This window comes from Meleagris gallopavo, chromosome 1 (assembly GCF_000146605.3).
Source record: "Meleagris gallopavo isolate NT-WF06-2002-E0010 breed Aviagen turkey brand Nicholas breeding stock chromosome 1, Turkey_5.1, whole genome shotgun sequence".
Lineage (NCBI taxonomy): Eukaryota > Metazoa > Chordata > Aves > Galliformes > Phasianidae > Meleagris > Meleagris gallopavo.
Window position 1 is genome coordinate 45,772,102 of NC_015011.2, and position 18,377 is coordinate 45,790,478.

The 18,377-nt window shown below is 38.2% G+C and overlaps 1 protein-coding gene across 1 annotated transcript in view; it reads left to right on the forward strand.

Annotated features, from left to right (window-relative positions):
• Window positions 1–8,031: 8,031 nt before the first annotated feature.
• Window positions 8,032–18,377, forward strand: part of ANO4 (anoctamin 4) — a 116,699-nt gene continuing 106,353 nt past the window's right edge. Inside the window, exon 1 of the mRNA XM_031553997.1 lies at window positions 8,032–8,233. Within this exon, the coding sequence (XP_031409857.1) occupies window positions 8,062–8,233 (172 nt within the window). The 5' untranslated portion in view covers window positions 8,032–8,061. The remainder of the gene's footprint in view (window positions 8,234–18,377) is intronic.

Genomic DNA, 18,377 nt, shown 5'->3' on the forward strand with positions numbered 1-18,377 from the left:
TCTTAATAGAGAAATATTCTATTGAAATCTCCTACAACAACTATCAGATTTCAGGGCAATTTGTGCTTTCTCACTACTATTTCCATATTAGAGTAAGCAGAGGAATGTTTTGGTTTTGTTTTTTTTCCGCACACTATGCTTCATAATATATACAATTCTAATGCTATTAAAAGTCCAGGTACAACAATAGAGCAAATCAAAGTAGACACTAAAACAAAAAGAGGAACAAAGACATCAACGAAATCACAGGGAAGCCTGGTAGGAATTCTGTCAGCAGGAGTGGTGACAAATGACATGGACTGCAGCTTGCTGGGAGAACTGATGGGTGGCATGTTTTACATACAATTGTTAGGCATATATCCTGGCAGCCTGGAAAAAATAGAAGCATACAGACATTTCTAGTGTGTTTTGGTTTTGCAGAGTGGAACTAAGAAGTGAAATGGTAGAAATAAAAGTACAAGACTTAGAAATGCATCAAAATAGACATATTGGAATAAGAATTCCCATTTACTTTCTTGGGTTCATAAGAGTTGCACAAGCAGCACCTTGCATCAACAGCACAGTCCTGAGGCAGATCAGGTGGAAACAGCTCCTCTTCAGGGATATGAAGGGTCATGAAGCTGTCCAGTTCAGCAATATGGTCACACCTTCCACGAGGAGGATTCTCAAGTAAAAATATAGGTCCACCCTGAAAACTGCCTGCAGCAGTCATGATAAATAATCACCACTGAATTTTAGCTTGTTGTAATTCAATAAACTGCACTCAAGACTATAAAATAAACCCTTTGATGATGGGCCCAACCTTTTTATTCGTTAGGAACTTGCTTAGTGCTGATAGAGTTAACTCTGTCTCTGGTTTGCAGGTATACCATAGGTATTGTATCCCCTGTCAATCTGGGGAGAAAAAGCTGTTCTGGCCTAAAGCACATTGGCAAGTGTAAACCTTTGTCCTCCTGAAGTCTGACATTTTAGCTATTCTTGTCTAAATCAGTGCAGAGAAAACTGCACAACCCCAGTGGATGCACAGACCTTTTTCCCTGAATTCCTAGTTTAAGTGCAGATATCCCTTTGAGCATGGTTCAAATCACAGACCTTAATATTGATAGATACTGGCATGCATAGGACGATGCTACTCATCCCATTGAAGGAGAATAATTGAGGAAAAAAATGCTGATGGATAAAATGCCTTCGTGAAGATTTGTTTTGCTGCTACAGAGAACTGTACACTGATTCTCTTACAGATGTGATAAATGTGAGACCTGGAAAGTAACTGAAGTGGAAAAAGTTGCCTATGGGAAAGCATGACATTGTTCCCTTGTCAAGCGTTTGCTTGACATGGAGACCTTAAGCAGGTGGAGTAAGAAGGAGGTTCCCAGTTCACCAGAAAACTGCCTGAAGAACTGGCACATACAACAGGGAGGCAGAGTCCATCTACATCTGTGTCATGGGGCAAAAGGTATTACAAGGGAAAGAAGAAAACTATAAATGCCATTGTTTCCCTGTGTAATTCTGTATTGAAGCCACAACCTGAACATCATGTGTGTTTCTAGTCCTACTTCTCGAAATGTTCTTAATGTGCCTTTCAAGTCTCCCATCCTTAAAAAATGAAGGGAGAATAGAAAGTCTAATCAGGTGATTAGAGGTTCACAGCAGCATATTTATGAGTTGCAGCAGTGCAAATTGGGTCTGCAAAGCTCAGGAATAGAAACAACGAAGACAGGATACAATGGAGATCCATAATATCATGAGTGGAACAGAGAAATAAAAGGAAAAAGTTGTTTATCAAGGGATGACAGGTTCCAATCAAAGCACAAGAGTTATTCCTTCAGAGAGTATATTTAAGCTGTGTGGCTTCTTTCCATCAGAAACTTCTTACTATAAAGCATGTACATGAACTTGGAATTCAGCAGGATGGCTCAGTTAAAATACTCCATTTCCACATCAGAAGAAGAGCATTCATGGGAAACTAGAAGCTTGTTTGTTTACTCACTTAAAGTTTTGTAGTTGTGAGGGGTTTTTATTGTTTTTGGTTTTGTTGTGTTTTTTATTTTATTACATCGATGTAGTTGGAAGTTTTTCAATATTTTCAAAGCTGTACTTGAAGAATAATCCGAGTTTAGTTATGATTTGTGTTACCGATGGCAAGGGACTTGATCTGTGTCAGAGAGTTGATATTTAACCTATGAAAAATGATTTAATCTCATGTAGGAATCCTGACACTGTTGTAACATTTTTCCCCAAGGGTGTGGAGAAAGATAGCTATGCTTTCTTTTATGTGTTTATTATCTAAGTAGGGCACTGGGAAGGGGAAAAAAAAAAAAAGGGAAATTGCCTTTATACTGTTTCCAGCTGTGGGTTCAGAGGGCAGCAGGTGGGTTTTTCTCTCCTGCTCATTCATTTCCACCTAGGATTCAAAAGGAACAGAAGAGTCAGTCATGGCATCAAGCATAGCTGTCTTTCTGCTGAGCCTCAGATGAAAATGACTTTGCATGAGAAACCTTTAATCTTACTTGCCCTTTTCTGAGCTCCCCCTTTTCAATTTTAAAATGTCAAAAAAGCTGACTATGTCTGCAGAGCATCATTGACTTTAATAGGAGATGTGGCAATTTGTGCAAGCTGAAGAAAGGTTGCTTAGCTTTTTAAAGTGGACAGATTGGCTCATTTTCTCCTTTGCTGGGTGTAAAAGTCGAAAGGAACCAAATAAGCAATTTGCCCCTTTATGTATTGCATATGAAAGGCTCATTTTTTGCTTTCTGCCCATTTTTCCAAAGTGCATCCTTATGACCATGCTTATCTGTGCCTTAGTGACTGCAAACTGCCCAGAGCTGCCTTGTTTCTTGGGGGCCATACATACCATCACAGTTGACTTCCCTTGCTCTGTGGAACACCACACTTGTTCTGCTCTGAAAGGGACCTTGAAGAAAGGGTCTGCCTCAGTTTGCTGTAGGGCCAAAGCAGAATAAAGATCCACATGAAGAAGAGAAACAGCTGAAGTAATTTGCCTCCAGCATGAACACTGACATGCTGATAATACCAAAATAAAAAGCCTTATTGCACCTGCCAGCAGCAGTTTATCCCAGAGATCTACAAAGCAGGTCAGGGCACTTGAGGTTAATTTAGCACTGTTAGTTAATAGATCATTTATACAGCTTCCCGAGTCTGCATTGTGTTGTTATTGTTTATTCATGTTCATATTATCTTTGTCTAGAGGAAGACACATCAGGAAGGAGCCTATGAGTATGTGCCTATAGCTGAACTGTAGCTGAGCCAAACTGGCCTACCAAGCCGCTTCAGTTTCAGTGCAGTATAATTTGGACACAGTGCCTTGCTGGACCCAGTACTGCCACTAAAACCATCTCCTCCAGCACCAGAGCTTTGCACTATGCTCATTCCAATGGTGCAGGCTGGCTGGATGAGGCCTTCTAGTGGTGGGCCTTGCTTCATGCTCAGGCATGGTGCTCAGGACCTCTGGCCAGGGCTGAGGCAGCAGAGCCCCATCACGTACTTGGATGAGAGATTGCTGTGCAGCACAGGGTGATTGATACACCATCTGAAAAGGCGACAAAACAAACAGCACTATCATATAAAGCTTTGCATGCAGGGTAGGTCATGCAAAGTGGTGTTTTCTACTTCTAGTAATTTTTCCCTCCTTTTTCTTAAGTTAGATTTTGCTTCCTGGCTTTGAAGTACTTTAGTACTTCACTGTAATGTTCTGATATGCAGGTTTTATCTGGGGCATTATAAATTCTCTAGTTATCTCTCATTATCAGATGCAAAATATGCTTGATATAAAAGAAATGCTGCTTTAGCAAAAAGAATAATACCTCATATAAAGACAAAACTGGAAGCAATAAATTAGCCAGGAGCAGGATCAAGGCTGCTCTTCCCTGCTGGCAAGCTGCACAGCTGAGGTTGTTTTGTAGGAAGGGAGTGAAGATGCTTATTTTACATGAACCTCAAACAGAGGCCTCAGAGGAAAACAGAAATGCAGCAAGAAGAGCAATTCCTCATGGGGACAAAAAGCTTGTTTGAGGGAAAAGAAAAAAAAAAGAGAAAAGGAAGGAAAGACATGTTAATATTGAAAATACAGAGAAGGAATTCTGCTGTCTGCAGGAAAAGGACTGAGTGATGCGTGCAGTACTTCAGGCTCAAACCTCATCCAGCTTCAGAACACTCAACTTCTGTTTCTGCTAGTGGTTCTTAGACTGCAGAGCACAATGGCTTGAGCCCTATCCAGAAGCTAGTCCTCCAAAGTGGACGGCTGGCTCTGGTACTGTAAGACTTCCATTTCCATCTGCCCAATAGCTCGAGGTTGAAATGATCAATTATAATAAGCGAGAAGCAATAAAATAAACAACTGTTTTTTGCTGCATCTCTACTGTCTGTCAGAGCAGTCAAGTGTGTTGCCAGTTCTGCCAAGCTCACTTACAAATGGCCATGCTACAGGCACATTGAGGCATGTAACAATGGTTTTGGGATTTTGGTGGTCAGCATCTGTGTGGTACCAAAACTGAAAGTCAGGGAATGGCTCCACCAAACAGAGTGGACTTATTTCTTGGGGGACCTAGTCTCTCTGAGGACCTAGTCTGCAGTGTATTGCTGGAGATTTTGTCTGTCTTTCTAGATATTTTATGTGGGTATTGTCACGCTGCAAAAAGTAATAGATGTCAATTTGAACATTTATTCTTCAGGGATCTCTGCGCCATTTTCTCAAATCTCTGTCCCACAAAAACTGTGATTCAGCAACAGTGTGGGCTTTTTGCAAGAATAGGGAGAGTTTGCACAAGAAACTGCTTAATGCCAATAATTCACCGTGTTTTCATCCCCCATAAGCTATAAGCACTATTTCTAATAGCTTCTCTGCCTCTGATTCCCTCCTCTCTTTTTCTCTACTTTTGTGCATACTAACTGGGAATATATTTTTAAGTGCCGTATCTCTTTTAAAAGGATTTTCGCCCACATGAAAACAAGGTAGTACCTCAGCTTACTGTGATAGCAATCTTACATTTTTGCAGACATTTACTTGTAGTTTAGTAAAAGAAATGAACAGAGAAAGCAAGATCTGGGCTTCCTCTGGAAAAATCTGAGATGTTAATTGAACAAAGATGCTTGCAACTTTGTTCTCTACTTGTCTTTCTTGAAAACACAAGGGAAATTCACTCCCAAAAATATATTGAATATACTGGTGACACATCATTGGAACAAACTGTAGTGCTTTTTGAACACTTTCACATTTTAAATATGTCCAATGAATAATCTGGTTAATTTCCAATAATGTTGGCACGTTCTTTTTCATATACTTTGGTGTTATTGCTTTGTAGCTCCACTGTTAAGTGCAAGAGAAAGAAGGTTGCATGCAATCAGAGTTAAATTGTAGGTTGAACATCATTTTGGATGTGATTAGTCTGTAGATTTTACAGTCTTTAGGATACTACTACAGTACTTTAGACTACTGTCTGCAGTATCCATTATTTTGGTGGCTGCACAAATAGTTTAGGAAGCTGAGTCAGAAACACACAACACATCATATATGATGTTTTCAGACAATTAAGATATTTACTTTAACCTCAGATAATCATAGAATCATAGAATGGCTTAGGTTGGAGGGGACCATAGATATCGTCTAATTCCAAACCCCTGCTGTGGTTTGGGTTACCAACCACTAGATCTGATTTCCCAGGGCCTCATCCAACTTGGTCTTGGATGCCTCCAGGAGTGGGGCATTCACAGCTTCTCTTATGCCGATGCCTCATCACCCTCTGAGTAAAAAAATTGTGCCTAAACACCTAACCTAAATCACTTCTATTTTTGTTTAAATCCATTCCTTCCCGTTCTATCACTATCAGATTGTGTAAAATGTCAATCTGTCTCCTACTTTTAAGCTCCTTTCAAGTACTGGAAGAGCACAATGCGGTCTCCCCAGGGCTTTCTTCTCTCCAAGCTAAACAAGCCTGACTCCCTCAACTTTTCTTCATAAGAGAGGTGCTCCAACTCCTTGATCACCTTCATCACAGTTTATATTTGGAACCAGTTTCTAAAAAAGAGGCCTTGTTCTATGACCAAATTAAGATACACCCTTACTGAGATCCCATCAGTAAAGGTGTGTCCGTGCCGGTTTCATGTTTCACTGAGCCGTACCTCAACTCCGTTGTAAACTTTAGAGAGTTGGTTGCTTCTTATGATAAAGCAATCAATGGTGATGTTAAAAGAATACCTTTGCAATACGTAAAGGATAACTGCACAAGAATTTGATCAGTTATGTTACTATGAACTTCTAGTGACTGCACAAGAAAGCCCCAGGTGGGGCTTGTATTTCACTGTTTGAATCTTCTTACAACTAAATTCTTTATTCAAACAAATGTGTTGTCCAGGCATACTTGTTATTCTGCTCGTGTGGACTATTACACTGCCTTTCACAAGATGAATCAATTGAATAAAATGACTGGGGTTTGCTGACTGTGTTAATGAAGATGTGCTTCCAACAATCCTTAGAAGCAGGCAGCGGTTACATTAGCTCTGTAACCAGGAGGTATGCGAGCAGCTGCTCGTAGGAGCACTTCCATTTAAACTTCCTGCAGGAGATCAGCTCTGATGAAGTGCAGCAAAATCAGGTAGTGAGCACACAGCTTCAGTTCTGAATGCACAAAGCCATCACAGAGGAGAGCAATTTGCACAGCTTTTCTTCATGTGTGCAACCCCACTGTTTTCACCATTTACCTACAAAAGTAACAGCTCTCTTTCCCATAGTGGTGTGTTACGTATTGAGGTGTATTAAGATGTCGGAGTTTCAAAACCTATTCTGTGATCTGGAGGCTTATGTCACATGGGCTTTCAGTGGAACTGGAAGACTGGTGTCACTAAGGCAGTCTTGAGAATGACAGTGGAGGACCCCTTTTGCTAACATGTGTAGAGTAGTCAGTGCTACCTGAGTGACCAGTTTTACAGTTCATCATTCACATGCTTACATGTTCCTGATTCTTAGGGTGTGCTGTTTCTATCTGCTTCTCAGTTTGCTTAGTTATAGCTTTAAAGACTTTCTTTTTTCTTTTTTAAACAAAGAGTGGCTGCTGATGAAAGGAATAAGAATTACAATTAAATTAAGCATAAAATGGCATTGTAGAATTATTGTTCAGCTTTGTTGCCTGAAAGAGATGATTGCCTAAAGATTTTGACCAGAGGATGCTGTCAGTAATTCAAGTTGCTTCAATTGCATTAATGTGAACATAAGAAAGTCAGAACAGTTGTTTTTCTGCCATCAAGTAGCATTTCTTCCTGAGAGCGTACAGCACATAGAAAATGTCAACTTTGTTATTCTCTTTGGAAAAGTAAGGCCTCTTTCATCAGAGAAAACAATTTCTATTTAAAAATTATCTGTGACAAATGTGACAAATTTGAGAATGCTAGGTGTGAAAGAATTTCCAGCATTGCAGAAGTGTTTCAGAACTGGTGAGAATGGAATAGGTTTTCAAGCATAAGGTCATGTTATTGTTGCTTGTAGCATTATTGTTGTCCTAAAAACAGATCATTTTAATAAGAACTGGTCACTACTTGTGTAGGTTACTGTCTTTTCCATACGATGAGACATTCTGGTACATGCAGATACTCAGAAGAGAAGAACCTATTACTGCCAAGTTTTAGTCTATAAATCAGAAAGCTGTCATTTAATAAACTGTGTGGTACTTACCTTTCTACTATGGTCCTGTGTGACCTGTGTGGTTTTTGAAGGAGTGGAAGATAATTCCTCTTATAGGCCAGTACAGCAGTAAACCATGACTTTCTATTTATTAGTTTAAATATCTGTTAGTGTAGTTATTCTGTTATCTGCAGAACAGCAGCAGTAAAGATGTTTACATTTTTCATTTTCTTAGAAAATTCATGTTTTTTAATTTTCTTTCCTCCTTTTTATTTTTCTTTATGAAAGCTTTTATAACTTCATTTTTAAATGTGGCAGTTTTTGTACCTTTATACCTTAGTTGTTCTGTGTTGTTCTCTTGTGTCTAACAGTACTAATTCTTATTCCTGACAGGTATAAGTTTATCTATTCATGGGGCTGAAAAGCGTATGCAAATCTGTCAGCGGAAGACAGCAGCAAGCTACCCAGTGTCACAGCGCCCACCTGTGGTTGGGCACCCTTCATTATCACAGGTCAGCAGGTCAATAAGCATGGAAGCCTCATCAGCTGGATCAAGTAATCCAACAGCCTCTGGTGGAAAAGCAAAAACCCACCAGCCAGGTAACAGATTTGATGCGGCACTTTTTCAGTTACATTTCTTGCATGGTATGTCATTGTGTTGTGAAGCTGGCATCAGTTGCATTAGATCACACGTGCACGAAGATCAGTCTGTTGATCATCAGAGCTATAGATTGATGTTTTGTGTATGTTTTCTATGTTTTTGATAGTTCCAAATTGCACTGGGAATAGCAAGAGTTGGGACAGCTGAAAATAGGGAATGAAAACATAGGTTTAAACCATTAAAAAAAACAACCATAAACAAATCTATAGTGGTATCCAAATTGTTAATGCAGAAAGAAAATTGAATTATTGTTTTTGTATACTGCAACCTTTCTATACACTTAATTTTAGCCATGAGCTGATGGCAATGCTGTAAAGACTACAGGCATCCCTATGGAACTCTATATTTGACGCTAACATTGGTTTTGAACTAAAGATGTGACACAATGTGGAGTGCAGACCAAAGTCATTCTGCCAGAATGAAAACAAATCTCTAAATCTGAAGGACATTTTGCAAACTGTGTTAACTGGTTAGCAAAATGAAACTTTTTAAAGAAACCTGATTCTCTTGGGTACTATCAAATTCTTACTGACATCATGAATTCATTCCTTGTTATGTTAACTACCAGAACTATTTCAGAAGTATCTTTTTTTTAGAATAGAGTAGTGCATTTGTGCTGGCCATGTTCAGTTTTTCAAAGTGAAAATTAAACTCATAATTTCTATCCTGAGTATAGTGAATTATGATTGCCCATGAGGTCCGTTTTGCAGATTTTATATTGAAGGGTTTTGATAATCTTCCACCATTGCTGCCCAGGAAAGGAGATGATGCACTCTGTAGCAGAAGGTGGGGTGCCATGGGACAGAGTCCATTTGTATGAGACAGACTGCTCTGCCTGCAAACCCTCAGTATGCTTCCATTACCTTGCAGACCTGGGGCATTCCTTAATTTTTGTACAAATTGAAAGTTTAGATTATTTTGATTTGCTATGTAGCTCTATTTCCATGAGTTTCACATACCTATACTATTCAGACTCAATAACCTTTGTCAACATGGTTTAATTAAGAATTTGCGGTGACTCATAACCATTTTCTTTGTTTATTTCTGTTCTTCTATTCACTTGTTTGTCTTATTTTTTTTAGCTTCTGTGTTTTGTCTTTGAGGTACAGAAACTACTACTGCATATGTTATTGCTGCTCAATATATATTACAAAGACTGCAGCATGGAAAATATCAATTAAAAAAGACAGCACCACAGCTTGTGAAACAAGCGTATTGTTCATGCACAATAGGTTATGCTAATCACATTAATTTTGAGCTGCTACACGTTCTACACATATATGTCAATAGATATGGCCTGTGCATTAGCACTAAATAATGCATAAGCAACATATGCTGCCTTTTGATTGAGAAAAAGATCCCTTTTTATGTAGACCGCAGAGGTTTCCTAAAATGGAGCTCATTAGTGAGCATCATTTGGATGATGCTTCTCTGAGGAATTCAGCTTTCAGTACAGTCATATGAGATTAGTTTTGTCAATCATATCCTGCACTTTAGACAATAAAAGCATCCATAACCTTCAGAGAACATGCTCAGTGGCTCAGTTCAAGGAGGCGTTTTCTATCATGAGCTTCACTGAAGTTAACAGCAGTTAGTAGGACCTAGAGCCTTGAGGGCTGCAGACTTTTAAAAGTAGGTTTTATGGCAGGAATCCTATCTTATACAACTTACAATGTCATTATTTCATCTGAAATTATTTGAATCCGATTGTTTATTTCTGTTTAAGAATACTAAATTTTTCTGTGTCTGATTTGAATTACAACCGTTAAAGCTGTGTTCAAGTAGACTGTTAGAAAGATTATGATTGGTCAGTAAGAGTAATAAATAGAACTATTAGGAGGGAAAAAAAAAAACAACAACTGAAATCATACGTTATTAGTTTCTATTCAGCAAGAAATTATCAGCTCTAACTACATAAATAATTTTCCTAGTATACTAGTTGGCCAATGGCAGTACCTTATGAAATGCTGTACATTATAAATAGTTTGGTATTTCAGAGTGATGATTATTCTGACATATATAAATTACCCAGGTAAAATAGCTTACATTGTCAATGGCAAGGAAACACCTACTGGTTTCTGGAATGATGATGGAAGGCTAGTGTGGTCATTGGGGTCCAGTGACAATATTTTTTGTTAGTCTCTTGGCTTTTAACATGAATACTACCTCATATAGAAGTCGTAATCTTTAAAGGAAGATGTATGTTGCTTTTGGCATTCTTTTCTTGATTTTTGAATTCTTATTTTTATTTCTTATTCAATTGCACAATTTTTATTTATGCATGTAATTGTTGGTCATGAAATAAGAAAGAAGTAGTGACGTTGGCTGCAGAACAATGGACTCTAGGAGGCAAGAACAAATGTGCAGATCTTGAAACTATTGCAATCAAAATTAAAGCAAAAGAGGAAATATATGTTTTATGAGCTTAGTCACAATATAATGAACTTTGAATCATCAAGGAAGCTAGAACTGAGCCCTATAAAACTGATAATTTAATGTACAAAAGATATCCTTTTCTCATCATAAAATGTGCACATACTTGTATGTATTCAGTGTTCTTCAGAATATCTGTGTTAGTTAGATATGATTTGTTGGTTCAATCACATTCTCTGTTCTTTGCTGACAGGCAGGGCGTATGGCATACATCTCCCTCAGATTAAAAGAATAAATTCCTGCAAATAATTCTGCCATAAAGCTCTGTCATGCAAATATTTCTTGGCAGAAAATGCACATTAGGCATGGGAGTAACTGATGTCAACTCACCTGAAAATTTACGATCCCTTTGGCAGCAGTGCTGTTATCTTGCTTGTATAACGTTCTTAAGGACACAGCCTTTTTCAGTGTTTTCTGGTGGGTGTATATGAGAACTTTCTCTCATATGGAATGAAGCATAGAAAAACCAAGCAGATTTCAAATAAGTTTAACATTCCCTTCATTAATCTTATTTGTGCATTACAAAAAATGGAATGCTCACAAGAAATGGCCCTATGCAATGGTACGTTGATTAATGTCAAAAAAAACCATCTCTGGGTACTTAACTTTTCTTTTTATTTACAGCCTTTATTCAATAGAATGCAAGTTCAGTGCACCAAATAAAATTTCTCCTGCACCTGTACTTCAGGTGTTAAGTGGAAATTCTCTTCTGAACACAGGGAGAGTTCTTTCTCCTGACTGTTGGTGACCGGAGCCTCTGCAAAGCTGCTAAAGGGGAGAGCAGTTGGCTGCAATTGCAGTGGGGACCTTTTGTTCCTGGGCTGAATGACAGGTCCTCAGATGGTCATTATGGGCTACTTTGAGTTTAAAGATTGAACTAGATAGTGCATGATGCGGAGACTGAAATCTTCTGTCACTTTGCTTAGTCATTCAGCCCAATTCATTCATTGCTTTCCTTTTCTTAGGGCAGAAGCCATTTATTCAAAAACACCTGCTCCTAATGAAAAAAAACCTAGAAGATAAAGGATATTTTTCAATGCTCTCTCTTTTATTTATTTATTTATTTATTTTAATTGGTTTAGGCTCGAATTTCATTCCTCCTGGGTTTCGGTTTGTGCTGTACCTGACACACAAAAGTACTGGGATCTGTGCATACCCTCAGTAAGGAACTTCAAAACTAATATTAGTAATTTTAAGTGGTGTCTTTGAGGGTGTTCTATTTCTCTGGCAAAGTATGTATTTTTAAACTCATCTCTTTTCAAATACTTCATTTTTTTCCCTTCCTGCTTTGATCAGCTTCCTGTTTGCTGTTGTAAAATGATCTTTCATTCACTCTTGCAATCAATTATATATGGTTACTTTAAAATCAGTGCAGCTCATCCTCCAATTTCAGCTCTCAGAGCTGCTGTTAGTTTACGTCATGCAGTTAGCTCACAAAAGCTGCAAAATGCCAGTCTCTCTGCATGTTCTCAATCATTTCACCCTTATAGGGTGAAGTGTAACGTCTGGAATGAAACTGGTAGATGTGACTTTGCACCAAATAGGGAATACTGCTGATCTCAAGAAAAGGTTACAGTGTCCGAAGACTGGTGTACCATAATTGTCTTAAAACAATGAAGAATATTTTTGACATTACTAATTTTGCTGAAGAAAACAGACAATAGATTTAAATAAAACACAAATAAATAAAATGTTTCTGGGAAATTAGAGATCCATTTTATTAAAACAAAGAGTTTATCATCTAGGAAGCAGTCAAGGAGACTTTGACTAATTAGTCAGTATGTTCCTGTAATGCTTGGCTAATGATTTTTCTTAGATATAGTTCTAACTTAAGTAGGACTTGGTATTACATAAGCCTCTATTTCAAATGTAAAATATGCTTCATATATCCCAGGGAAAGATTTTTGGCTGTCGAAAGATGGAACAAACTAAATTCTGCTTTAACAGAAATGTTTTTAAGGTCAGAACATTAATTTGTCTGTAACATAGCTGCTCAGTGATAATTTCCTCAAAAGGTTTCATGCCATCCAAAGGACAGCAAGACCTCTTCCCCAAGCCCAGTGCTTCATTCTTTAGACCTTTCTGTATCTACTTACTTGAGCAAGTAGATTAGTATAATAGAATAGGGCAGAGCAGGATAGTTCACTTGGTCCTTCAAAGATCAACAAGCCCAACTGCCTACTAAGTGCATCTATGTATCAGAACTCCACAAAAAATTCCTACTACTGCAGGGTACAGATGTGGCAAGCCTAAAAATGATTGTGTGAAACAAAACATCACAGCTTACAGCAGGCATAAGGGTAGCGGCAAAGCAAAGGTAGCCTCATCTTTGATCTGCTCCAAAAAAGGAACAAATTCCCTTTGGGACCTGCAGACTATTGCCCTTCTCTGTGCTACAAGTGACTGAACATCTCAGGAAGCAGATGTGTTGTCTGCATGCTGGATAACACCATGAAGGCACGATGTTTGGTAGGTACATTCTTGGACTACACAGTTCTAGACCATGCTGTGCTTCAGACATTTCTGAGATCTCCATTATTGATATCATTCAGGGTGTTTACTATAGCAAAAGGAGATAGCACCGTGCTTATTACTTTATTTAGGCCTAACCTTATGAGAATACTTAGCATAGAAAAGGGTTTTAGCATCTGTTATACTACAGCATGAAGAAGTAGTCTGAACTTCAAGGAAACTGGAAGCTCTTTAAGGATCAATGAAAGCTCACATACTTTAAAGACCCTTTAGGCTGCCAGGATGCCTGAAAATGATGACCCTTGGGGTTCAGATGCTCTCCTACTGCTTGCAAAAGAGTCTGTGCTTAACGCTAATTACTGAAAATAGTCCATTGTCAGCAGTCTGTCTGCTCTTGGTAATTTCAGGAGATCACAGAGCTTTATAAGAAGGATTCACTGCACCAGGTTTAGGAACAGAGTTCCTGCTGTTTGCAAGTACCCTCAAAGGCACTGGGAGATGTTGGCAGACATTAAACTTCCACTCCAGAAGTCTCTAAACTTGTGCAAGCTGGAAGAGACAGCCTAGAAACAGATATGTGTAAAATAGGGTCATCAAGAAACATTTAGTTATTGTACTAAAGGACATGATTTAGTTGGGAAACATTGGTGGTAGGAAGACAGTTGGACTGGATGATCTTGAAGGTCTTTTCCAACCTTGGTGGTTCTATGATTCTATGATATGTCCATACACTGTTTATACTCCCTTTGTGTAAGCATCTGCTGTCAGAAATAGGATCCTGTGCTGGATCCAACTCTATTCTACCATCCTGTATTTAGGAGAAACATTTTCATATTCCTATGCTATATTCATTTCTCAGCAGTCCCAGGACAGCTGAAGTTCACAAAATGTTTTAGCTACCAATGCCTTTTGAGTGAATGAATGGGAAGGATGTATTTAGACTGTGAAGTCAAGGTCATATCAAGGGTATGATATGAGTCTATGTATAATTGATTGTTGCATTAAACTCCGCCTTGGAGAGAAGCTGAATATCTTGACATTTCATGTTGTAATGAAGTAAATCTTTGGTGCACTAAAGGTGTCTATCAATTAGGTCATGCCTCTTACACCCATGTGGCCAGCTTTTCTGATTGTCTCACCAGTATACTACTGACTTCAGAGCTGGGCAAACTCTTTGCAGTGAACGGCTCATTCAGCCATTTCTCCCTCTTCCTTTCCTTGATTGCCTGCTAACAACTCGTGATATTGCTAAAGAGATAAACTGAAGGATTTATCATTCACAAGTAATTAGATTTTTCAAACATAGACAAATGTTTGAACATATGTGATAGTGATCTTTGATAACTATGTCTTTGTATGCGCACTTGCAGTGTAAAAAGAAAGCAGCAGAACGAAAACATAATCATTCCTACTGCCATTTTAATACAAATGCGAGTAAGATGAAATGAGCTGAGCTGTTCAGTTCATTTAGATCTCAGACTTCTTTCTAGATTCTCATTTGCAACATGCAACTATATAGCATTATCTGTCTCTTCTTTGTTGCACACAATGGTTTGTGCCATTTTTAGATTGTCTCTCATGGATTCCTATGCCATGTATTGTGGCAACTGAAAAGATTAGATTTGTTCTCAGTAGAACATACTTTGGTTTCTTGTCTCTTTGTGTTATTGGTGAAAAGAAGTGCTTCTAGGGGGGGTAGTTTATAGGCTCATTGTGCAATAATGCTCCTCTATACTGATTGTGTAAGGGTTTGCACAAGGGCCATGTGCCACCAGGCAATCGAGAATACTAGCCATAGAAATATGTGACATGGTATTCTGGTGGATTCTGGGTGGGCATTTCAGTCCTTTCAGCTTTCAAAACATTCAGTCATATATAAGAGAATAGTTGGAGAATAGTGATGGATGTTGTGTCCTTTTGCACAACAGTTCAATGATTTGGCTGCATGTACATATGGAAGACCTGGATCATCAGCTCTCCTGAACTGTTGTCCAGTTTGTACTTGCTGCTTAGGAGATTCCTTCTTCTTGATGGTAAGTGCTGACTGTTGGAATTGATAGTCCCCATGTAAAAGGCACATTATGGGCAGTGGAAATTGTCAAAATGCAAGAATTGAAGGCTGAAGGCTAGCAGGATTCTGTCCCCATAACCTGGTGTTCAGGCTGCTTTGTCAGGAGAGATTTTAAAGATGTGGGTTTGTACCAAGGGCTATCCATCCATTTTTTCTATGATAGTCTGTTTAAAAGGCACAGGCAGCATGAGAGAGACAGAAAGAGGAAGTATGCAGATAACCCACTTCTTTGTAGTTAATTGGGTGAGGGGGTTTTTCAGCTTCTGACTTCACCTAAAGTATAACATAGGGCAGAACCAACACCATACGTTTAAAAAATATTTAAGACTGTGAAAATATGGTAGAATTAGGTGGTTAGAAATTCTGTGTTCGCTATTGCTGCTTCTGACGGATAAGAAGAGAGTTTGTGTTAACCTAATAAGGTGTATTATTATTCCTTACAGTGTATCGCAATGTAAAGGGAAACTAGTTTGCAGTTGCCTTTCAAAAATAATTCTGGTGTTGTTAGTAGGATACGCTTGACATGACCATGTACAGAGACAGCTATGACATAAGTTCTTCATGCTAAATAATGATTTGGGTTTTAAAATTCTTTTTCCTTGCGTTATATAGACTTTCCTATGTAAAATGAAGTAACCATATATATTCACTCCACTACCTTTCAAACCACAGTTAAAACAAATGGGGCATTCTTTTTTGTTCACACTCAGCTTTTGATTCTCACAGTAACATGCAGTCATGCTATTTTATCCATAATCAGTGGGAAAACTATTAAAAGAAATGGTGAGAGATTTTATTAGCTATACTGACCACTGACAAAATATACTATTTTTTTAACATGACCAGTAAGTCAGTTAAGCCTATCAGGAGATACATTCAAGTCCCTAAGTATTTGTGGATGTATATGACAGTCTACCAGGTCATTTTAAAAGGTCTGAAGATACCCAAATTTTTCAGTCTTTGAAACATTGTGTTTTAATGCTCTTAGGATGGAGTGCTCTGATTTAAATAAGAAGTCTTTAAAGCCTCTTTCAATGTGCATTATTATCTGGTATTCTTGCAGAACTATGTTTTGTAGATGTAAGAAGCAAATCCTGTGGCCTACACACGTAAAAATAAGTACCTCAAATTAGAGAAAACTGTATAAATAGCAAAATGGACCTTTAAGATACTCTCAGTTTGCCAATACAGTTACATTTGTGCTGGCATTACCTAGTTGCCTCTTCAGAAACATGCTTTGAAGCTACAAATTTACCTCTGCAGAAATTTCTAGAGCTGTAGACAAAACAGTTGTTTGCACTTGCTGATTGATTGGAGTTGAGGGAAGACAGAGAAGAAAGACTGCAATTTCAGCAGGCAACTGAGTTAAATATTTCTGTTCTTACCAATGGACAGAGCCGAAGTAGTAAAATTCTTCAAGTAACCTGACTGCCTTGTTGAGTTACAACAATTACCTCCATTCAAAATTATTGAATAAATATGAACACCTCCTTGTAGTTTGGGAAAGGAATCATTTTCTCCATCCAACTTATTTGCACGTCCTCTATTTTGGTGCCAGACACTGAAACTCTACATTTTTCTGCACATGCGACTGCTTATGCTCAGTTTCAGGCCACAGCGTGAGAGTGTCTGTGTGCAAACATAATGTGCGCATCACAGTGTAAAATGTGCAGGCTTTGAAAGTATGGCTCCAGGTATTTACTGTAGGAAAAAAAAAAGAAAAAAAAGTGTTGTGGTTTTTTTGTTTGTTTTTGTTTTTGAAGCCCAAGTCTGAAATGCTGCTTTTGCTAATTGAGTAATACTAGGTAATACGCTAGGTAATACAAGGCTCTCATCTAGCAAAATACCTCAATATGTTCTTGATTTTAAGTAGATGCAAAATCTCCGTCACTGCAGTGGGAAACCTTGTTTAACATTAACATCATATTAATTAGCTTGCTACTTAACTTGCTTGTCTGAAACACAATTTTAATAAAATTCCAGTTTAGAAGAAGTCTTCTCATCTAGCCTGTAAAAATGAAATGCTTTTTCAAAAATCTCATGTTTCTTTTTAAACTTAATTAGTAGAGACCCTCCAAAATAAATAAAGGAGAAAGTGTCCTATTTATTCACTACCTGGAAGAGCACACCAGAGTAAATGCTATAAGATAATTTAAAATGCAACTTTGGGTGAGCTAAAGCATCTGAATAAATGGAGAAAAGTCTTGTATCGACTTTTTAATAGTATCACTTAAATTTTGATAAATTTAACAGTTACTTCACTTTTATCCATATTTGCTTATTTCTCATGTTTCCATGGGTCTTTTCCTGACGTTTCTCATGGGCAGTATTTCTTAGAGTGTAGTCAGTGGGACCTAACACCAATAAAGCACAAATGAGCAGCTGTTAGTGGAAGAAAGAAGTGCTTAAGCCAACCAAAAGCAACAGCAACACCAGATAGTTTTTTATTTGTTGTACTGGAGAACACTGGTAAGATAAAGGATGCAGGAGAGTGACCTGTCCAAACACCTGCTCATCTAAAACCTTTGTCCACCCGTAAATCAGGAATCACTGAGTTGGCCATTCCATGACTTATCACATAGGGGTTGTTTGTCTCTGGAAAAAAAAAAAAAAAATGCAGCATTCCTTCTGCAGAGTGGCAGAGGAAAGGGAGGTGGGTAGAAGCAACTGTACCCTGTTTCAACTCTGTTTGTTGACACCATGAAGATCATGTGAGAAGAAAATATTCCTGTAACTACTTATGTAGAAGCTATGTTGTTGGCAGATGCATTTCTTTTTCTCCTTGTGTTGGTGGAGGCATGTTTGTGAATAGCCATGTATTAAATCACAGAGGACCGGTGGAAGATTGTGCATGTGGTTTTGAGTGAAATCAGACTGGCCGATATTGTTGGCCTGATTTGTTTGTCCTGAGCTCAGATCTTAAGGCTACTATATTTCAGAGAAGTATACGAGACTATCATTTGTATTTTACATGTATCAGTATTGTCAGTATTTTGCTCCAGCGAGGGTTCAAACAGAAGAGACAGGTTGGTGGATCTGAGTTTTTAACAGGAAAATGAATGGTATCACTGACAAAACTGTGCATTACTTACTTTTCTACTTTTGTC